At 44.1% G+C, this 23,276-nt stretch overlaps 1 protein-coding gene across 2 annotated transcripts in view; it reads left to right on the forward strand.

Annotated features, from left to right (window-relative positions):
- The window catches only part of CHKB (choline kinase beta), a 31,492-nt gene extending 11,922 nt beyond the window's left edge, over positions 1 to 19,570 (forward strand). For both annotated transcript variants that reach the window (XM_030215694.1, XM_030215695.1), the window contains 10 exons: positions 3,618 to 3,726; positions 6,639 to 6,752; positions 8,926 to 9,059; positions 9,588 to 9,692; positions 10,357 to 10,415; positions 11,286 to 11,373; positions 11,769 to 11,877; positions 14,058 to 14,164; positions 17,226 to 17,307; positions 18,192 to 19,570. In XM_030215694.1, coding sequence (XP_030071554.1) covers positions 3,618 to 3,726; positions 6,639 to 6,752; positions 8,926 to 9,059; positions 9,588 to 9,692; positions 10,357 to 10,415; positions 11,286 to 11,373; positions 11,769 to 11,877; positions 14,058 to 14,164; positions 17,226 to 17,307; positions 18,192 to 18,248 — 964 coding nt within the window. In that variant the 3' untranslated portion in view covers positions 18,249 to 19,570. The remainder of the gene's footprint in view (positions 1 to 3,617; positions 3,727 to 6,638; positions 6,753 to 8,925; positions 9,060 to 9,587; positions 9,693 to 10,356; positions 10,416 to 11,285; positions 11,374 to 11,768; positions 11,878 to 14,057; positions 14,165 to 17,225; positions 17,308 to 18,191) is intronic.
- Positions 19,571 to 23,276: the final 3,706 nt, after the last annotated feature.

The raw sequence follows: 23,276 nt of genomic DNA on the forward strand, positions 1-23,276 counted from the left end.
CCAAAAACACACCTGTTCATCCATAGGGCTAGACTTCAGGCTTATTTTCGAAAGAGAAGGGCACCCATCTTCCGACACAAATCGGGAGATGGGCGTCCTTGTCTCAGGGTTGCCCAAATCGACATAACCGAAAGCCGATTTTAGGCGTCCCCAACTGCTTCCCGTCACGGGGATGACCAAAGTTCATGGGGGCGTTGGCACTGTAGCGAAGGCGGGACTGGGGCGTGCTTAAGAGATGGGCGTCCTTGGCCGATAATGGAAAAAAGAAGGGTGTCCCTGACAAGCACTTGGCCGACTTAGTCCATTTTTTTCTTGTGACCAAGCAGTGAAAAGTTGCCTGAACTGACCAGATGACCACCGGAGGGTATCGGGGGTGACCTCCCCTTACTCCCTCAGTGGTCACCAACCCCCTCCCACCCTAAAACAAAAAAAACTTAGCCCCTATGCCAGCCTCAAATGTCATACCCAGCTCCATCACAGCAGTATGCAGGTCCCTGGAGCAGTTTTAGTGGGTGCAGTGCACTTCAGGCAGGCAGGCAGGCAGGCCCAGGCCCAACCTCTCCCTAACTGTTTCACTTGTGGTGGTAAATGTGAGCCCTCCAAAACCCACTGTACCCACATGTAGGTGCCCCCCCCTTCGCCCCTTAGGGCTATGGTAGTGGTGTACAGTTGTGGGGAGTGGGTTTTAGGGGGCTCAGCACCCAAGGTAATGGAGCTATGCACCTGGGAGCAATTTCTGAAGTCCACTGCAGTGCCCCTAGGGTGCCCGGTTGGTGTCCTTGCATGTCAGGGGGACCAGTGCACTACGAATTATGGCTCCTCCCACGACCAAAGTGCTTGGATTTGGTCGTTTTTGAGATGGGCGTCCTCGGTTTCCATTATGGCTGAACAACAGGGACGACAATCTCTAAGGTCAACCTAAATGTTGAGATTTGGGTGTCCCTGACCGTATTATCGAAACAAAAGATGGATGCCCATCTTGTTTTGATAATACAGGTTTCTCCGCCCCTTCGCGGGGCCGTCCTGCGAGGACGCCCTCATGAAAATTTGGGCGCCCCGTTCGATTATGCCCCTCTTAGCTTTCTCAGACTCTGTTTTAAATGGCCTGTAATTCACTGCTGCTTTGTATCTCCAGCAGCTGTATAGGACTGTACACCTCTAGTTTCCCAAGACTTCATGCTACTTCTCTATGGGCTTTTGTTATTTTGGGATGAATCTACCTCGGATACCTCCTAATTAGGTTGCCTAGTCTGTGAGCAAAGACACTTTCATCATATGTTCTGACCAGATCTTGGAATATCATACTATGACATGAGATGCCAAAGCCCTGTGGTTACTCCTATCCAAGTGGCCACTAATACCATTTGCTCTCTGCTCCAGAGTACTTTCAAAGTTTTCTAGTCCCCTACACCGTGACCCAATCTCCCAGAAGCAACTCCTACATTTCCCACTTTTGTCCGTCCTGCACTTGGATATCACTTGCAACGTAGCCTTCAGTTAAGTGGATCCCAAACTCTGGCATACCCTCCCTCCCAAAATCCATAAGAACAGCCATACTACGTCAGACTAATGCATCTAGTCCAGCGGCCAACCTAGGTCACAAGTATCTGGCAGAAACCCAAATAGCACCAAAATTCCACGTAGAATCTCAACATTCAGTGCTACCAATCCTGGGGCAAGCACTCTGGCTTCCACCATGTCCATCTCAAGAACAGACTATGAACATTTCCTCCAGGAAATTTTCCAAGCCTTTTTTTTTAAAATCCAGATACACTAACCGCTGTTACCATGTCCTCCGGCAGTGAGTTTTTTTTTGTTACATTTGTACCCCCGCGCTTTCCCACTCATGGCAGGCTCAATGCGGCTTACATGGGGCAATGGAGGGTTAAGTGACTTGCCCAGAGTCACAAGGAGCTGCCTGTGCTTGAAGTGGGAATTGAACTCGGTTCCCCAGGACCAAAGTCCACCACCCTAACCACTAGGCCACTCAAATAAATGTTTTCCTCTAGGATGTCGGTCTGTTGCCATGCCTTTACCCATGACTGGAAGAACAGATAAGAGGCTTATGGTCTAAGATGGGTTTAGTGAATTTACACACTCTGATCTGTATACATAAAGGAGAGCACTGGTTATCATTTTTTTTCTGACATTTCTAAAAGTTTATGGTTTAATTTTTCTCTTTGTATTTCCTGTATACACTCTAACCCAAATACCACTTGTGATTGTAAGAGCATGCAGCCACTTCTGGCAGGTATTCACTATCAATTCCTGTGCCAAAACATTGCAGGTCAGCTTCAGGAAGCTTTATATAATAACATATGCAGCCAGTTCAGTATCTCTAATATCACTAAAATGTTAATTGCACCAAGGTAAATTTCAGAGGCTTAAGAATCCTTGTCCTTGCCACAAAGGATGAAGCAACGCTTTGGCGACAACTTGAATACCTTTCTCCCATGTCTGCTGAGGTTTGGGGAGGGCAGCAGATTTTGAAAATATTAGTTTTTCCACAGGTTTGTTATAAAGGGCCCTGTTTCGAAGGTGCATTAATGCAGGAAAAATGGTGTAATGCAGGATGTGCTAAAGCATTATGCGTTACTTTTAGCATTTGTGTGCACTGTGTGGTTTTTATATTTTTGGGAGAGGGTCATGTCAAGGTGGAGAATGAGTTGAAGTACCATTCAGCTACTACGCTGACGTTACCAGCGCACAAACTGGTAAGCGCGTCCACAATGCAGGAGTCGTTAGCGCCTCCTAAATCGGAAGTGGTAACTCTTTTTAAATGCCCGTGCGCTGACGCTAACAGTGCATGGCCAGAAATTCAACAGATAGAAAAATGCCTGTTTTATGGCCGTGCTTGAAATGGGCTTAGCGTTCGGGGTGGGGGAAAGTCCTACATCACTGTGCACTAAGCCTGTTTACTAACGCAGCTTGGCAAAGGGGCCCCTAAGTGATTCATAAGATTTTCAGAGTAACTGAAACTTTTTTTTGTTGTTGTTGTTGAGATGGTTTAGATACATTGGAAGCAAGGGTGTGGGGTTATTGTATTCTTTCCTTCAGTTGTCCCTTGCCGTGATTTTGTGATGGTGTCCCATCTGCCTCACTGGCTGCCAATGGCGTGATCTTAGTCATGGGAGGAAAAAAGGTACTTGTGATCAATGGCGTGGCCAGAAACCCAAATTCTGGATAGGCCCGGGCCCAAATTGAGTGTCCAGAGGAGCCCCAACACCCTCCCCCCTCGCATACCTTTTAAACAGCAGATCTTCACGGGCAACGAGCAGCAACTGATAACACGCTGCTCCTGCCATTCCTCTGACATACTCCCGTCTTTGCAGAAACAGAAAGTTATGTCAGAAGGAAGGCTGTGGAGCTGGCTGCTGATGAAGATCTGCTGTTTAAAAGGTACATGTGGAGGGAGAGGTGTTTTGGAGTTTTCGGCTGGTGGGGCTTGGGGGTTCCTGCCAACCACATCCATAGGTATGCTGCTGCTGCTACTGGATGGTCCTGGGCCCCACCTGTAGCTATGCCTCTGCTTGCGATCCCTTAGCTCACATGTGCAATCCTCTCTGCAGTAGTGTTTCCTGTATCGGTTTCGAGGTGTTTTTTTTTTTGTCTTGCAGTGGTGGACTCAGTAACCTCTTGTACAAATGTTCTCTTCCTGACTACATCGTGAATGTAGGTGAGGAGCCTCGCCAAGTGCTGCTACGAGTCTATGGGGCTATTCTCCAGGTAAGCTTCCTTGTGATGCCTCCTTTTCACCTCCGAAAAGAGCTTCATCCTCTGGCCAGCAGAGGCACTGAATTAATCGTCTTTGGGCACAGTGAGCGCTAGGTCTTTCGCTTTGGTTTTGAGAAGTAGCTCGTGAAACTTAACAAGTTCACTTTTAATGTGCATGTATAGAGGCTGCTGCTGCAAACTCATGATTTCTCCATGTGAGTGCAGGGCTGTGATGGCAGTAATAGACTATACAGGGAAACAGGTTGTGGAGGAAAGGGAAGACTTGCACAAACTAGGTATGCTGAGGTAGTGATCAAGTGATGGTTAGTTTATTTATTTATCACATTTGTACCCCGCGCTTTCCCGCTCATCGCAGGCTCAATGCAGCTTACATAGTAACAAGAGAATACAATCTGTAGTATCAGAATCAGCAAAGGAGGTATATGATAGAACAAATGAACAAGGAGTAAATGGGATAGAAGAGGTATGGGAGAAAGGATAGGGATAGGTAAGGAAGTGGAGCGATAAAGGAGAAGTTGGGGAAGAGCATGAAGGATAAGACGGTTGGTAGTAAATATTTTCTGAGTCATTGTTGTTATTGATTAGTTGAATAGATGGGTTGCATATGTTTGTTTATGGTAGGTCAAGTCACTTGGGTAAAACCTGTTTGAATAGATGGGTTTTCAATAGTTTCCTAAAGGGAAGATATTCACTAATTGACCGAATGTATCTGGGTAGAGCATTCCAGAGCTGGGATCCCAGGTAGGGGACGTTAGATGCATGGTAGGTTTTGTACTTTAGTCCTTTGCAGTTGGGAAGGTGCAGGTTAAGGTATGATCGTGAAGATGTTGACATGTTTCTGGTCGGAAGGTTTAGTAGGTTTAGAAGGTTTAGGTTTAGTTGTGCTAACAAATTGGTGGTAGAGGCATGTGTCGGGTTAGGAGGTTTGGTGAATTGGTTTGTGGGTGAGGGGAGATGGCTTGTGCTTATGGGGGAATTGTATCAACTGAGTGAGAGAAAGCAAATGTCAAGTTTCTTCAAAAGCAGCTTGTGTTGCAGTCTAGTATGTAGAAAATTATCAGTCTGGCTAGGGGTGTCTGTTCCAGGGTGGCAAAGCAGAAAGTTGTATGACGGGGGCTGGGAGAGCAGTAATCATACTGGAGCTGTCACCTATTGGATAGGGGGTGGGATTTGATATACTGCCTTTCTGTGGTTACAGTCAAAGCGGTTTGCATATTATATAAAGAGGCTTATTTTGTACCTGGGGCAACAGAGGTTTAAGGGGTCCTTTTACAAAGGCATGCTAGTGTTTTTAGCACATGCTAAAAATAAGCGAATGCTAAAGATGCCCATATATCCTTATGACAGTAATCACTAGGCATACATAAAATTTAAATAAGGAAGGGAGTGCGTAGTCAATCTGTATCATTATACTCGACTTCACATGAGCTACGTCCTTATTCAGGCACAATGGTCTAATTAATCAAAGGCGCTTTAATAGGATCATCAGATCAGCGTGTCTGCCTCTATAGTGGCTAGTTATGAGCCAAGCATGTTTAGGAAGCAGTACCGCAATCCTCATCGACCCCAATTTTTGTTTTTTTACTTATTTTTTCATTATAATATTCACTTGTATCATTTATCTTAATTTTTCCATTCATCTTTAGATTCCAAATTAATACTTAGCTTTTCAGCTTCAGTAAACAGTGCATAGTGGAGACCTGATGTCACCGATATAGATCCATGTTTCGCTGTACACTGTCTCAAAGCTTTGAGAAAACAGGAGACTACATAAAAAAAAACAAAAATTGGGGTCAATGAGGATTGCGGTACTGCCTCCTAAACATGCTTGGCTCATAATTAGCCACTATAGAGGCAGACACGCTGATCTGATGATCCTATTAAAACGCCTTTGATAAATACTACTACTACTTAACATTTCTAGAGCACTACTAGGGTTACGCAGCGCTGTACAATTTAACAAAGAGAGACAGTCCCCGCTCAAAGAGCTTACAATCTAAATCAGACATATATTCTTATGGGCATCTCTAGTAACATGCAGCAGCGTTTAGTATAGCGTGAGATGCCCAGGGGTTCAGTGTCTTGGATCGTGGGTGGGGGAGGGGGGTACTGTCAGAATTTTATCTGGCAAAAAGAGGGAGGGGGATCATGCTATGTGTTGAGGGTTGTGGCACAGAGGGTAAAGGCTTTACTTTTAGGTATTTATTTAATTTTATTTATTGCATTTGTATCCCACATTATCCCACCTCTTTGCAGGCTCAATGTGGCTTACAATACATCATGGATAATGGAAATGAGAATAGATTTTAGGTGTTAGAAGGATTTTGCTTTGCATGGTAATGGAATACATGATAATAATATAACAAAGGCATTATTAACATTATTTCACATGTTTTGATCTTCGTGGTATATCGTGTCGAAGAGATGGGTCTTTAGTAGTTTACGGAAGTTGGTCAGTTCATAAGTCGCTTTTAGGTTGCGTGGCAGTACGTTCCAGAATTGTGTGCTCATATAGGAAAAGGTTGATGCGTGCATTAATTTGTATTTTAGACCCTTACAGTTGGGGAAATGAAGATTGAGGAATGTGCGCGATGATTTCTTAGCATTCGTGGGTGGTAGGTCTATCAGGTATCTATGTTTTGGTAGGGGAGGGGATTCAGGTTGAGGAAGGGGTGTGGGATGAATTTGAATTTAGATGAAATGGCCATTTTTCAGGTAAGGCTGAGTGGGTTAAATTTAGGAATCATATTTTCAGCCAATAATTTAGGTGTACAGATTCTGCTGAAAAATTCTAGGTGGACTGAATTTGGCTTAGTCTTGGCCAACAGTGGGCTTGAATATAGCTCCTTAAGCTCTGCTCTACATAGTTTCTAGGGTTGTAATGCATCTCATTTGCTTCACAGGGGGTGGACTCCTTGGTTCTGCAGAGTGTAATGTTTGCTATCCTGGCAGAGAGAACATTGGGACCACGGCTCTATGGGATTTTTCCTCAGGGCAGACTGGAGCAGTACATTCCAGTAAGGCGGCAAGTACACTCTAGGCAGGCACAGAAGGATAAATGTAAAAGTTCAAACCCCACACAACTATCCATAGACACTGATGGACTTTAAATTGGCTTCAAAGCACCAAGTTGCTGTGGTTAACCAGACCCCAGAGGATTTATGTTCTGTGGGATTTATAACCCACCAAATCTTCAAATACAGAATTCAAGGCAGGGTAACATAAAAGATACTGATGAATTTCATCAGGATATTACATCAAATTTTAAAAGTAAACCTAATACAGACAAACTGCAGCGTAAATGAAAGAGCTGGAGAATAAAGACTTAAAACGAATTCCTTTAACAGATGGAAAAGCCAATATTAACCAATTGCATGATCCTGATGATATTGTGCTTTTTAACAGCTGGAAGCCAATGAGGCATATTTTCAAAGCACTTTGGGAGGCTAAGTTCCATAGGTTTCTATGGAACTTTGGGAGGCTAAGTGCTTTGAAAATATGCCTCAATGTAACCTAGCCAACAATGGAGAAACTGAAAAACATGTAAATACCAACCTGGCCGTTGAGTTCTGTGTCATCTGTAACCTATTTTATTTGTTTAGCCGTAAGTCCTACATACAAAGAATTGCCATAATCCAGTAAGGGAAGAATCGACAGTTGCACTATAATTTTCTGTACATCAAGAAGGGCTGAGGCAAGAAGTTATTTTTTTCTCTGTTAAGCGCACACAGCTGGATTGCAAATATTTTATTCCTGGCATTTCCTGATATGGAAAAAGCTAGAAAGATTCTGAATTCTAATAGCTGCTTGTAAAAAGATTCCATCTCCTAAATCAAGGAGACTGTCACTGTGCTCAGGATTAGAAGGAAGCATACACCCCCCAAGCTGTGATTTTTTTTTTATTTTTGTTGTTACATTTGTACCCCGCGCTTTCCCACTCATGGCAGGCATTCCATGTAGAATGTCCAATAGTAGCAACATTCCATGTAGAATCTCCAATAGTATCTATTTTATTTTTGTTACATTTGTACCCCGTGCTTTCCCACTCATGGCAGGCTCAATGCGGCTTACATGGGGCAATGGAGGGTTAAGTGACTTGCCCAGAGTCACAAGGAGCTGCCTGTGCCTGAAGTGGGAATCAAACTCAGTTCCTCAGGACCAAAGTCCACCACCCTAACCACTAGGCCACTCCTCCACTGTTGCTACTATTTGAGATTCTACATGGAATGTTGCTATTCCACTAGCAACATTCCATGTAGAAGTCGGCCCTTGCAGATCACCAATGTGGCCGCGCAGGCTTCTGCTTCTGTGAGTCTGACGTCCTGCACATACGTGCAGGACGTTAGACTCACAGAAACAGAAGCCTGCGCAGCCTTCTACATGGAATGTTGCTAGTGGAATAGCAACATTCCATGTAGAATGTCCAATAGTAGCAACATTCCATGTAGAATCTCCAATAGTATCTATTTTATTTTTGTTACATTTGTACCCCGCGCTTTCCCACTCATGGCAGGCTCAATGCGGCTTACATGGGGCAATGGAGGGTTAAGTGACTTGCCCAGAGTCACAAGGAGCTGCCTGTGCCTGAAGTGGGAATCGAACTCAGTTCCTCAGGACCAAGGTCCACCACCCTAACCACTAGGCCACTCCTCCACAGGAGATCTAGAGATGGTTATTTTTCATGCTGACAACTGCCTGCTAGGCTGACTTCTCATCTTCTCTCATCAAAATATTTAATCATTGTTATAGCGGACCTGCATTAGCTGGGGAGAAGGGTACATTATCCTCCTTCCCCAACCCGGAGAGGTGCAGCATATCATCATAGATCAGGGGATCGCAACCCAGACCTCGGGACACACCCAGCCAGTCAGGTTTTCAGGATTCCCACAATCAATATGCATGAGATAAATATGTACGCACGAGTTCCATTGTATACAAATTTATCTTGTGTATATTCATTGTGGGTATCCTGAAATCCTGACTGGCTGGGTGTATCCCTAGGACTGGGTTGAGAACCACTGTCATAGATTTTTGATAGCTCCTTTAATCTGTCCTCCTCCAACCTATCTGGTTCTGCATGCTATTGCATTATCACATATCTTTGACTCCGCTGCTCCTCAACCTTTTCGATACATAGTCCTACACACTACGTTATCGTATCGCCTAACCTTTAAACTATATTGATTTCAGAGTCGCCGTCTGCATACTCAAGATTTGCAGAACCCAGATATCTCAAGTGAGATTGCTGTAAAGATATCAAGATTCCATAAAATGAAGATGCCGTTTAACAAGGAGCCTAAGTGGCTTTTCGGGACCATGGAGAGGTAGGTGACGAGCATCTCTTGATGCTGGTACGATGGGAGAGGCCAGAGCAGGGGGAGGGAGAGGTTTTTCCTGGAGTCTGTGATATGGTATAAGGCCGTGGTTCACAATCCTGTCCTGGGGGGGAAACCCCAGTCAGTCAGGTTTTCAGGATATCCACAATGAATATTCATGAGATTTACCTGCACCTCCTCCACTGCATGCAAATCTGTCTCATTAATATTCTCAGTGGATATCTAAAAATCCTGATTGGTTGGGGTGTTCCCCCAAGGCAGGTTTGGAAACCACTGTTATAAGGTAGGGAGACCAGCATCCCTTGACGCTTTCATGATATGGAATAGAATTGAGGGAGTAGCAACCAATGTCTCCTTGCTTATAAAATGGGACCAAGCCTAAGGAAGTAGAAGTTTCATGAGGAAATGCAGTGAAAGGATAGACAGACACCATGGAGAATGGCCTGCTTTTGACAGATGCATGGGGAGAGAGCTTGAAACAACATTTTACTTCTAACAGTTATTTGTCTCTTGCAGCTACATGAAGCAAATCTCAGACTTGACTTTCACACGGGATTCCCACATCAAAAAATTCAATAAATTGAAGACGTATAACCTGGAGAAGGAGATGAAGAGCCTCAGGTGAGAAGGCTGTGAGGAAGCTGGAAGTTCTCGGTGAGGGATGGGGATGATTTTTGAGCAGTAGAGTCAGCACATACCAACAGCGTACAAAGTACATGTATAAATATATGCCTTACAGTATTATCTTCTTTGGTCTGTTCAAGTCTTTCTGTGCATGCTACCTCACATTAGACAGTTCTGTACATCATCTATTGAGTTTAACCAACAGTTTCTTCCTGCGCCTTTGCATTTCAGCTCTGTCGGAATCGGGGCTGGGATCTTGTACCCTGACTCTTCATTCACAACTACATGTGATCTTTCCCCATTTATTTAAATCTCCACCCCAAACATACTTTGATTACAGGAACAGTCCTACACCAGGGCCCCTGCGGGAACCCTGAAATTATGGTTCTTGATTCTGGTCACTTGGTGGCACCCTAAGCAGTAACCACAACCCCTCCACCTCTTAGCCCCAGCCAACACGGGGAACAGAAAATCTGATTGGGAGGTCAAACCAGGGACCTGTCACATAGCTGTACATGACAATACCACTGAAAGAGAGACTGGGACTCTATCAAGTTAAGTTTATGCTTACGGATGTGAGGTTTTTTGATTTGTTCTTTGCATCTTTTTGTCCCTGGAAATAGTGTAACTGACACACAGTTTTTTTTTTCTCTTGCAATAGGGGCTTGCTTGAGTGTACCCCCTCTCCTACCGTCTTCTGCCACAATGATGTCCAAGAAGGTTAGAAGCAGCTTGCTTTGCTCATGCTTTTTCACTGCTGGTGACATGTTTGTGCCGTGGCTTGGGGTGAGGACTCTGCTAATGCAGTGGCCTCAGAGTGGCACTACAGGTCTGTTAGCTAGTTCTGTGTATTGATGATTGCAGACTGGAGGGAGGAGTGAGAAGGGACTAAGGACACAGTGTTTGATTTGTGAGGTGCTGAAGAAGACAAGGCAGTTTAAAGTTTTGAATGGTAGTGTGGGTATTGGGCTTTTGTGATGCTGAATTGGAAAACAGAGGTCATGTATTTGTTCTGAGGTATGCTGGATGGGGGGGAAGGAAAAGTGAAGAATTGAATCACATTCATATTGGGATAAAGGTGGCAAAATAGGGATAAATTTAGGATGTTGAGGGGTAAAGAGATAGTGTTAGGGTGCTGAGAGGGACAGAGAATAAGATAAGGTGATAGTAACATAGTAAGTGAACGGTCCATTCAGTCTGTCCGACAGTTAACATTCATTATCAATTGAAGATTAAAATCAACAATGCATATGAGATTATATACTTGATCATGGTCTTTCTTTGGCGTTTCTGGGACATAAACCATAGAAGTCCACCCGGCTCTGTCCTCATGTTCCAGCTACTGGTGTCAAAACCCACTCCAGCCTATCCGAATCTGTCATGTCATTTGCAGAACATAAACTGTAAAAGTCTGCCTGGTCCTGTCCTCATGCTCCAAAATTACTGGAGTCTCCATCGAAGCCCAGTAATTTGGAACGTGAAGACAGTGCTGGGCAGACTTTGAAATTTGGGATTGCTGAATGGAGGACATGGTAATATTTTGAATTCTTTTGGAGACTGTGCACCTCATTTTCCTCTTGCTCCTTCCAGGAAATATTCTGCTTCTGGCTAACCAGGACCCTTCCTCTAGGGACAGGTTAATGCTCATTGACTTTGAGTATAGCAGCTATAATTACAGGTGTGTGAATAGCCATAAGGTGGGAAATCTATATTTTTACATGGCCACATAGGTTCTGGCCACTCTGTTCCTTGTATCTGCTATTTTTCCTTTGACCTCTATCATAGCTGTTGGCTTTGCTCTTGGGTGGGGATGCTCCTGTATCTTTCCAGTTGTATCTTTGATATTTGGGGGGCCACTTTTCCAACTACTCAGTACCCTTAGCTACAGTCTGGGGGTTCTTATAGTACCTTACTTCCTGCCTTTAATAGTGTCTGCACTCCATGGTAGTGCTTCTTGCAGGAAGGTCAAGGTTGGTAGGTGTCTTAGTTGGGTTTCTGTAGCACTGACGTGCTCCTGTTTAGACTTGGGAGTTATGTGATATTGTAACGGATTGTAAAACTTTATTCCTACAGGGGCTTTGACATTGGGAACCATTTCTGTGAATGGATTTATGATTATACCTATGACAAGTGGCCATTTTACAAAGCCAGCCAAAGCAACTACCCGAACAGAGACCAACAGGTAAAGCAGTAACAGCACAGGCGATGGATATTGTGCCTGCGTGGCTGCAGTTGCACTGTAGCAGCTCATTCCATTTGTGTTCCCTATGGATGTGATCTGTATTTCTAGAAGGACTTGTTGAAGTCTTGAATTGAATTTATGATAAAGGCTCTTCTTTTTATGCCTTCAAACATATTGAAAGTTATGTAAGAGGGCTGTGTGTCTGTGGGGCTAAAATACTTTTCAGAAGAACAGAGAATCATGACATTTGCTGGAAGAATTTGAAAACTAAAGTTCATGGGACCAGTATTTTTCTGAGAACAAAGCCTCCCAGAAAATTTCCGTTGCTTTACTGTGGGAATTGGTGAGACTGCAGACTGTTTTGACAGACAGGAGAAAGCTGAAGCATAAGGGTTAAAGATGGCACATTTCCCAGCCAGCACACATACTATTGTGATATTTGATATTGTCATCTCAAACTCCCCTCTTTCCCTTCCCCGCTTCCTAGGCTCATAACTCAGATTTTTGATTGGATTATTTGTTTTTCCAAGTCTGAATGTGACTACAAGAGGCCCATCTTCAAATCTCTGCTTAAAGCCCATCTCTTCAATGTCGCCTTTGGCACCTAACCTCTTCACCTCTGCCCAGAAAATCTAGACTACCCAACTTGACATTTCATTCTTTAGATTGTAAGCTCCTTTGAGCAGGGACCGTTCTTCTTTGTTTATTTTGTACAGCGCTGCGTAACCCTAGTAGCGCTCTAGAAATGTTAAGTAGTAGTAGTATTTCTCTGCCCAAAAGGACTTAACTCTCCATTACTCAAGAGTTTAGACTAAATTACCTGCCCAAGGTCAAGAAGAGTGGGAAAGGGGATGGGATTTACACATAACCTACATGTCTGGTAACTTTTTTTTTTCTCTAATAGACCAGCCTTTTTAAAGATAGCAGGCCCAAGGTGTAGCCACAATGATGTATAATAGTGGATCCTAAGTATGTGGTATTCCCACCCACCACAATGCAGTGAAAACTACTGTTGGACTCACTGGAATGTGGTTTAGTGAATTGTTGTGACTTTTTTTTTTGTGTGTGTGCAGTAAAATAGCAGCTGAATAGATGGTATTCTAAGACTGTAAACCCACTAGACACAGGGGTACAGATCATAACTGAGCTTGAGCTACAAATTAAGAGCTGCAAGCTAAGTTTAAAACATTTTTAAAAAGCACTCGGTACCATTCACACACAATCCCTATCCCCCACATGCATAGAACGGTAATAAAGACAGTCTCAGAGGTGGGTACTCTCTGAGACTGTCTTTATTACCGTTCTATACAGGCCTGAACACAAATTCCTGATCACTGTCTCCTTTAATGTAGACACAGGCCTTGAAGCTTTTATTTACAACTAGTAAAAAAAGCCCCGTTTCTGATGCAAATGAAACGGGGGCTAGCAAGGTTTTCTTCAGAGTGTGCATGTGGGAGTGTGTGTCCCTGCCCTCTCTCCCTCCCCCTCCCCCTCCGAGTTCAGTCCTTCAGTGTTAAGTTTCCTGCTGTTCTGTGTTTTTGTTACAGAGAGAGTGAGGGCATCTCTCTCCCCTCCCCCCTCTGAGTCCTTCACTGTGTGAGATTTCGTGCTGTGCTGTTTTCCTTCACTCATGGGGAAACCGGATATCTCTGGCGCTTCACACTTCCGGCTGGAGGCTTCATAGAACGTTGGTCTTGCCTTTTATATATATAGAAGATGGGCCCGATATTCAGCTGACGGCGATCAGTTCCGGGCAATGGCACTGAATTTCAGGGTTTACAGAGCCGGAATTGTGATATTCGGCACTTAACTGGCTATGGTGAACCACATAAAGGTAGGACTGACTTTTATGTGGTTAATCCGGCCGGTTAAGTGCCGATTCTGCCCCCAAAATAGCCGGTTAGCAGTTTGGTGCTAACAAGTACCACTGAAAATGAGCAGTTAGGCCCAAACAGGTGCTTTAACCGGCCAGGAATTGATTCTGGCTGGTTAAAATCACTTTGAATATCAACCCCAATAAGTTTGCCTCCTTTTAACCGTGTATTTGGTTTCTCCCCATCTAAAGTCTTCTTCTGGTTCTGATCCCTAGATCTGGTTCCTGCACAGGGGAAACATGTACAGTAAGTCTATTGGGCCTAATTTCTTTCTTAATCTGCCATCTTTGTTCTTTGCTTTTGAAGCTCCATTTTATACGACACTACCTGTCAGAGTCTTCTGGGAACGGTGGAGTGAAAACTAAGAAGGAACAGTCTCAGACTGAGGAAGAAATGATTGTGGAGACTAATCGGTGAGGAGCATTTAGGCATACGCTGATGTCTCTACGTCAGAGCTTATATTTATGTTTATCCACTCCTACTACCCTAGCTGAGATATTTAACCATCTCTTTGACCTCATGTGCACCTTTCTTTAAATTAGTCACCTAATTTGCTTATACCCTAGTCAATTAAAATGTTCTGTTACTTATTGTGTTGACATTGTAAGTAGTAAACTATTTATTTATTTGTAGCATTTGTATCCCACATTTTCCCACCTATTTGCAGGCTCAATGTGGCTTACAATTGTTCCGTAATGGTGATCACCAATTCCGGAAAAAGAGAAATACATAGTTAAAATATGGAGGTGATAGAGTGGAATTAGGTAGTCAAAGTTCATTTTCATAATAAGAAATAAAAGATAATTGGATAAAACTTCACTCGTAGTAGATTGGAGTTGAACAATCAGGAATAAAGAGTTATGTTATGTGTAGTTCTGGTGTAAATTACTGTACCATAATTTGTATTTGAATATTTTTACTGCTGTAATTGTCTGTTTAATTTATTCTTACTGTACACCGCCTTGAGTGAATTATTTCAAAAAGGTGGTAACTAAAAATCCAAATAAATATGAGTGAGTGTCAGGTACTGTGGAAATGAGTAGTATGGATACTTTTGTGCTCCCCTACCAGCAACTGAAGGCAAAGAACTGGCTTGCTGATGTTACCTGTGCAGACTTGGATAGGAGGAAACCTCTTTACAATTCCTGGGTTCTTTCCAAAAGGGATATACTGCACAAGTAGGTATACACGGGGCCAGGGACAATGGAAAATCTGCAGGAATGGTGAGGGGAGAGTAGTGATATGGTGGGTGTGGGGGACCAGATTATATCCCTGGGCACACCTCTACTGCTTTCCTCTTGGGATAATATATTTATTGACTAGCCATTGAGCCCGTTAAAATGGGCTGGTGGGTCGCCGCCCCTCCACCCGGCCCATCTCTTCGCTATTCAACTTACATCTCCGCAGCAGGCAGAGATCAGCTGAGCTCCCGTCGGTCTTCCTTCTCTGCCTGTGTCCCGCCCTCGTGTGACGTAACGTCAGCAAGGGCGGGACACAGGCAGGGAAGGAAGGCCAACGGCAGCTCAGCTGATCTGCCTGCTGCGGAGGTGTAAGTTGAATAGCAAAGAGACGGCCGGGTGGAGGGGTGGCGGCAGCGGCAACTCCGGGGGGGGTAGCAGTGGCGACCTCGGCGGTACCCTCCTCTTCGCACAGTTTCCCTCTCTGCCCCCCCCCCCCCCCCCCCCCCGTCATCACGTATTGACGTGGGGGCAGGACAGACAGGGAAGTCTCTACTGCGCATTTGCGAGTGAGTACGGTCACTCGCCGTTTATATGTTTGGACGATGATTTAGAAGTAGTACATTGCACACAATTTTAGGTACCAGCTGCTGTTTTTTGGGTTTTTTTTCTATAACAGCTACTTTAGCCCCAAAATTGCCCAAAAGAAATAAACTGGAGATCTTTCACGCAGTTACTGTGCATGCTAAGGCTTTCCTTCTCAAACTTACTTGGCTCCTTCTGCAGCAGTCTGGAGTCCTTCCGTCTTCTCTCTGGCTGTCCTGCTTCTTGTTGAATCTCTTCTGGTGGTTTCCATCTTCCTGTTGCAATCTGAGCTCTTCTAATTTGTGCAGTGATTTCTATGGAAGGAAAGTAGGACTTGGGTACCATACATTCTGTTTGTCCGACCTAGGAAATGAGGCTTACCAATGTTTAAAAATTAAAAAAGGTACTCCTATGGACAAGCTTCTTCATGTTTTAACGTTTGTTTTAACCTAGAATATAAAATACTAAAACTACCCCCTCCCCCCCCCCCCCCCCCCCCCTTACAGGACATGACCCCCCAACAGCTGAGACCCAATTGGCTACATGCATTTACAGTTGACAAAAACCATCCAGGCTTCTTAGTTGTTGGTAGTTCTGCCCCTTGTACACGGTTTACTAGGCCCTTGCTGTATGCAGGTGAACTTTCTGTTCTTCCATTTTCTTTTGGGTAATGCAAATCAATGTATTTTATTTTAAGATTACTCAAAATCCAAATAGCTTTGGTTACTGTGTAAACTTTAGTAGGAAAACATTTCCATCAAGCAGGAAATTTACTGCCTGGCTGTAATCCTCACGTGGTTCAGCTAAAATCTGCAGTTTTGGTTTCTATGAAAGATGGATTCAGATTGTATTCTGAGAGTGGGTTACAGTATCTCTATCCATCATAGATGCTGGCTTAGCACCCAACCCTGGTAACTGATGTTAGCAAAACAAGTTCTCCAGTTCTAAGATGCTTTAAAATGAAAGGTTTGGCCCGTTTACAATGTGATGGGTACGATGTCTTTGCCACCGGACTACTCTTAACACAAACAATACATATACATGCTCTAAAGAAAATTAGTCCAGGGATATAGAGATCAGCTTCCTAGTATTCTGTCTCCAGCAGATGGTTGGAATAGACCCTAGAGCGGACAGAAAGATAGTGAGTCTACTGAGGTGATGGACCCTGAGGGGGTCTTTTCCTCCCCATCTGAGAAATGGGCAAGCAGGGGACTTCAGGCTGGTATTGGTTCTCCTTGTCTAGGTGTACAGCTGCTGGTTTGGTGATCTCCCCTACATAGTTTGGAGGTGGTGGTCTACAACGGTGGTTTTTGGTTGGCTTGACTACTGAAATAATTGGAAGCTAGTGTCTGCATGCGAACCAGTATAGGGTGATGTCAGCAAGCAAGTCTTCTCCATCTACTGGTAGGGGAGCATAATCCCAGATGACCTGCTTGGTCTGGTAGGGGTCAAAGAGATAGAAAATTTGCAGGTAAGACTACATTTTTTTTCCCTTGACAATGGTGGTAGAAATTCTTAACTTCCTCTGCACTGCTACTACAATAGCAAATCAGCCTATGATGAGCTACAAGAGATGGTATGGTTTTCTTAGCTTGACCTCATCAGTGCTGATGGCAAGCTCAGAGGTACGAGGTCCATTCATATTTTTTCAGGCCTCTCTTCAGTATTTTCAGGCATGCAGAATAAATGTAAAAATACTTCTCTTCCACAGATTTGCCCTGGCTTCTCACTTTTTCTGGGGTCTTTGGTCAATTGTTCAGGCAAAGATGTCCACCATAGAATTTGGCTACCTGGTGAGTGTCCTGTTTCACTGACTCTGGTAAAACTTCTTCTTCTTCTCCCAGAGTTTTGCTTCTAATCCTTGTGACCTGGATTGGCCACTGTTGGAAGCAGGAATGCTGGGCTAGATTGACCATCTGTCTGACCTAGTATGGCTATTCTTATGTTCTAATGATAGTTTCCATTGGTAAAAAAGAAGAGACAAGCTATTATCCAATTACAACTAGATATAGAGAGCAAAGAAAAAGATACCTGGCAGAAACCCACTTAGTGGCAAGATTCCATGCTACCAATCCCAGAAGTGGCTTCCCCCCACATCTATCTCAAATGGCTGCCAGGAACCTCTGCAGAACAGCAAGGGGCAGGAATGAGTGGGGTTCATTCCTGCCCCCCAAAAAGGCCACTAGACCACCAGGGCTGCCTACGTTAGTCCTGGGGTGGGATGGGTACCTTACAGTGATCCGGGGAGGGAGAGGAGGGGGGGGTGTGAGTTTCAGGTTTCATCCAAAAATGTACAGGCATTTTCATCTGAAACCCAAATCCAGATTTCAGTCTGGTTTCAGTGCTGAAACTGAAACCGAAATTTGGTTAGCTCTACCCATGTATTCCACAGTCTTGGTATTCAGTTGTGTAAGTGAGACCTGCCTCTGCTTGGGCCTGTGAAAAAGAGCATCGTCTGCATTCCTAGCCTAGATAATGGAAGACTGCACTTGAATTGGACTCATTGAGCTACCAAGCTCAGTTACTTAATGTATATTGTCATGCATCTTAGAGGGGTTTTTTTTCCTGTTAGACTTTAATTTTCAAAACTGTGTGCATGAAAAGTGTGTGTTCATGAAGTTAATCTTTGCTGTCCTTAGCACATATTGCTCACGGGCCTTTTTTAAATTTTTTGCAGGATTATGCCCAGTCACGGTTTGAGGCCTACTTTTCACAGAAAAATGCTTGGTCATGAATCCAGTCCAAGCTTCATGGACCATCCTTGGCTTGTATACCTTCCTACTTGATCAGCTACAATGAAGCTTGCCACTGCTCTGATCTCTGCTTCTTTGGTCTGCATCTACCATTCTGCCCCTGTACCTCCAGCTGTGCTGAGAAGTGGGGTGGGAAATGGGAACTGAGGGAGAAGAATGACAGATGATGAAGGGAGCTTTTGAGGCTCCTTAACTTATAGCAGGGTTTATCAACCTTACCCAGTCTGGTTTTCAAGATATCCTCAATGACTATGCATGTGATACATTTACTGACTTCATACTGTATGCAATTCTCTCATGCATATTCATTATAGGTATCCTGACTACCTGATTGGCTTGGTGTGTGCCAAGGACTCAGTTGAGAACCCCATAATCTGTGTAGTAAAACCTACAGTTAAAAGCAAATGATGAGCAGATAGACTGCACTTGTGCGATTCACGACCCAACCTCATGCCTAGCGCAAGTAAGACAAAAATTAGCTTACAGGCATCTAGGATAATGTGCATAAATCAGTACATGCATTTTTTTCTCATATGCAGAGAGCTATCAAAAGAGGTAACCTAGTGAGAGAATACTGACAAATCAGTCTATCAACTGAGTAGGAATGAAAGCTGAAATAATTCATAATGAAGGTGTCGTGTCTTATGCCATTTCCTCTCCCTCCCACCCCCTTGCTGCATACACACATTAAGATCTGGGAGCAGCTGATGAGGGGCAGATAATGCAAATGAAAAGTGTCTGGTGAAAGGGAAGTGTGCGCCAGCAGTGATGGATCCTGCGTTTCTGTTGCAGCTGAATCTCTCTCGTAATACATCACTAACATACCCACTGTTAGTATAGTACCAATCCTAGAAGCAAATAATAGTAATCTTGTTATTAATTTATTTTATTCTTTGTTAATTCAGATTTGTCTGTAATGATTAAGAGTTATTCTGACAGTTTCTCATGTTAGTCTTTAGCTGAGTAGCATTAGACACAGTTCTTAAGCTATCCTGGCTAGTAAGGATGGGCCAGGCAAAACTTTTTTTTTTTTTTTTTTTTGCCTGCCTAGTTTGTGTTTCAGTATATGCTAAAATGGAACAAAGTGACTTTACATCCCTACTAGCCACTAAGAGCTGAATGGGCATTCTAAATAAGTATTTGAATGGCGTGGGAACAAAGTGCTACCTTGGCTATTTAAAGACCAAGGTAACATACAAACAAAAAAAAAAAAAGGCAAGGTATTGACCTACAAAACTTATCAGGTTTTGTAACTTGGAAAACACTGAAAAAAAATAAATTGTAGTATTGTTACACCATATAATATACGAGTCTAGTGGTGAGATCCAAAACGGAAAGAATAAGTGGAGCACCACTCATGAATTCTTTACATGTCTGCATGTGTTCAGGAGAAGAGGGGAGAAGGTGCAATTCCTTAATCACGGTATTACAGTGAATCAGCAGATATATAGTACAGCTTTTAGGACTGCTGCTTCCATTGAATGGTAGTGGCAGTTTCTGGAGGAGCTTCATTTCTCTTCAGCCTTCCACCACATGCAGAACTTCACTTCGATAGTACAGGTGGGCCAGGGCCCACCCAACAGTAGCACACATTTGGTGGTAGCTGATGGGGATCCCAAGCTCAGCCAGCTGAAGACTTTCCCCTTGATGGTAACGAAAACAGTACTCTCCATGATACCGGCACCTGCTCATGCCTGCTGCAGACTGAAAAGGTGGGAGGAAGCGTTTTCCCACCTGCTGAGATTTTTTTTTTTTTTTGGGGGGGGGGGGGGGGGGGGGAAGAACACTTGGTGTCCACCCACTTCTTGCCTAGACCCACCCAAAATCTGTAGTCTGGCTACGCCCCTGGTACAGAAACTTTATGCAGAGCACCACCAGGGTTTGCCAGCTGGGAAAAATTTTCCCAGCCCGATACAGCCGTAAACCCGCCCCAAAACTGCCCGTAGCCAATCCCTGTCCCCAGCGTCACTAACCCCGCCCCCTGTGTCATCCCTGCCCCTGAAAGGCTTCTACTGGTCCAATTTGAACCAATAGAAGCCCCGGAAAAGCTTCTATTGGATCAATAGAAGCCCCGGAAAAGCTTGAATTGGACCAATAGAAGCCCCGGAAAAAACCACCGAACTCGCACAACGGCGACGGGAAAACTGCCCAAAAAACCGCATCCCGCGGCCGGCGAAATTTTCCTGGCACCGCTGGTGAAAACCCGCCCAATTGGGCGGTAAAACCGCCCACCTGGCAACCTTGAGCACCACCTCCTTTCCTGTCACTAGGGCTGCCTTCCCATTGGCTGGATCCTGTGTACAGTTTCTGCCGCTAGTACAACAGACATAAGTTCATGCTTTGGGGGGAGGGGGAAAGAGAACTAAGAAAACTGCAGAAACATTTTTTCTACTAAGAATAACGTCAACACATTACCCATCCTACCTTCTGGACACTAATGTGAAAAAGCTACACCGTTGGCAATCCTAATGCCTGTGTCACAAGCATATCTCTTAAACCTGTGAACGCAAAGTTTGCCCAATGGCATAATATGGCCCTGCCCTTGGCAACACATATACTAACCATAAGAATAGCCATACTGGATCAGACCTATGGTCCATCTAGCCCAGTATCCTGCTTCTGTGGCCAATCTGGGTCACAAGTACCTGGCAGAAACTCAAATAGTAGCAACATTCCATGCTACCAATCCCAGAGCAAGCAGTGGCTTTCTCGTACCTTATCTGAAAGCAAACTATGGACTTTTCCTCCAGGAACTTGTTCAAATTTTTTAAGATACGGTGACCAGAATTGAACACAATATTCAAGGTGAGGTCGCACCACGGAGCAATTCAGAGGCATTATAATATCCGCGGTCTTATTTATCTCTTTCCTAATAATTCCTAGCATCATGTTTGCTTTTTTGGCTGCCGCTGCATACTGGACAGAAGATTTCAGCATATTTACAATGACACCTAAATCTTTATCTTGGGTGCTAACCCCCAAAGTGGACGCCAGCATCATCAGTGATTCAGATTATCTTCCCAATGTGCAACACTTTGCATTCGTCCACGTTAACCCCCTAATTCTATTAGTTCCCAAAAATTGGGCACAATTTAATTTAACAATGAGCTAATTTGTGCCAATAATTGGGTTTTTAACAAGCAATTATTGGAATGGGAGAGTCATGAGAAGAACAAGGGTGTTCATAGCATTTACATGTGTTATATAATACTAGTAAAAAAGGCCCGTTTCTGTAGGCAAGGAAAAGGGCCTTAGGCAGGCAATTCCCCCCCCCCCCCCCCCCCCCCCCCCGGTGCTACGGCCCCCTCGAACCCACCCCGGAACGCCGAAAACTGCCGCCGCCGTTGTGCTACCTTCCCTTCCCGTAGGTTGTTCAATCATCTTCTTAGAAAGTTTAACTCCGTGCGTCTGACGTCAGACGCACGGAGTTAAACTTTCTAAGAAGATGATTGAACAACCTACGGGAAGGGAAGGTAGCACAACGGCGGCGGCAGTTTTCGGCGGGGGGGGTGGGTTTCGAAGGGGCCATAGCGCGGGGGGGGGGGGGGGTGACAGCTGATTCCGAGGCAGTAGGAGGACTCCTCCCCTTGCCTTGGAATCAGCTGTGTTGACGTCAGTGCGTGTCTGCCTCACAGACCACTTGCAGCCAGGGAGCCACGGTCCCAAGCATGGAACGTTGGAGGTGAGAATTATTATATAGGACAAGGGATATGCGCCCAAAATAGCTGTGCCTAAAAGTTAGGCCTGAGTCTCAGGTGTAAGCGCTGTGACTTTGGGCAAGTCACTTAACCCTCCATTGCCTCAGGTACAAAATAAGCACCTGTATGTAGTAGGTAAACTGCTTTGACTGTAACCACAGAAAGGAGGTATATCAAGTCCCATTTCCTTATTCTATAAACTGAGCCTAACTTTAACTTTTTTGGCACCATATATAGAAATCACCGATAAATTTCATCTCCCATTTGGATGCCTAGTCTTCCAATTTCCTACGGTCTTCCTGCAATTTCTCACAGTCCACATGTGTTTTAACAACTTTGAATAGTTTTGTGAAATCTGCAAAACTGAATCACTTCACTCGTCATTCCAGTTTCCAGATCATTTTCAAATATGTTAGGTAGTACCAGTCCCAGTTCAAATCCATGGAGCACTCCACCATTCACCCTTCTCTATTGAGATAAATGGCTATTTAACACAACCCTCTTTTCTGTCCAATAACCAATTCCTAATCCACAAAAGAACATTGCCTCCTATCCCATTACTTGCTAATTTTCCCTGGAAAATTGTCTTATTGGCCAATCCAGGGCCAGGGGTATTAGGCGCATACACATAGTTTCCAAAAGTAATTAATGTATCCTGATAAATTGGTTATTTGAAAATTAGGCTCCCCTTCTTGCAGGTAAAAGTACACATTTATGGTTCTTTTGTGTGGACGTCAGGATCTGCGCTGTAGGTGCCTGTAGCAGTTGTAGGGATATCTTTTGGGTGTGGGGGCAGTTAGGAGTAGTTTTTTTGAGGTGAGATAATTTACAGGTCAGAGGAGTAGCCTGGTAATTAATGCAATGGACTGAGAACCAAGGGACACAGGTTCAAGTCGGGTATACAATGGGTAACATTGCGCGGAACTATGAAAACAGCTTTTCAAGAGGGCAGGGTAAAAATCCGAATATATGTGACCGTTCCTACGGTCTCTCATTCAGCTGGTTCTATACTCAGGAAGAATGCAACTTATGGAGATTATTCCTGATTAATTCTTCTGTTTAAGGAAAGCATCTGTATAGGCAAGTGCTTTCTTCTTATTCTTTCCACACTAGTGGAACTTGGAAAGAATTATAAAGAGGGATAGAGAATATCTGTACATCTGGAGGCAAAATAACTCTCTAAAATTGTAACAGAATTGGATTAAACTTGGCAAGTCAGAAAAACACAGTAAAAGACATCAAGTTTAAAAATGGGCAAAACTGGAGCAGGGGATGCAGAAAAGTAAGCATCCTCCCCTCCCAAAAAAATAC

The sequence above is a fragment of the Microcaecilia unicolor genome, chromosome 10, assembly GCF_901765095.1.
Source record: "Microcaecilia unicolor chromosome 10, aMicUni1.1, whole genome shotgun sequence".
Classification (NCBI taxonomy): Eukaryota; Metazoa; Chordata; class Amphibia; order Gymnophiona; family Siphonopidae; genus Microcaecilia; species Microcaecilia unicolor.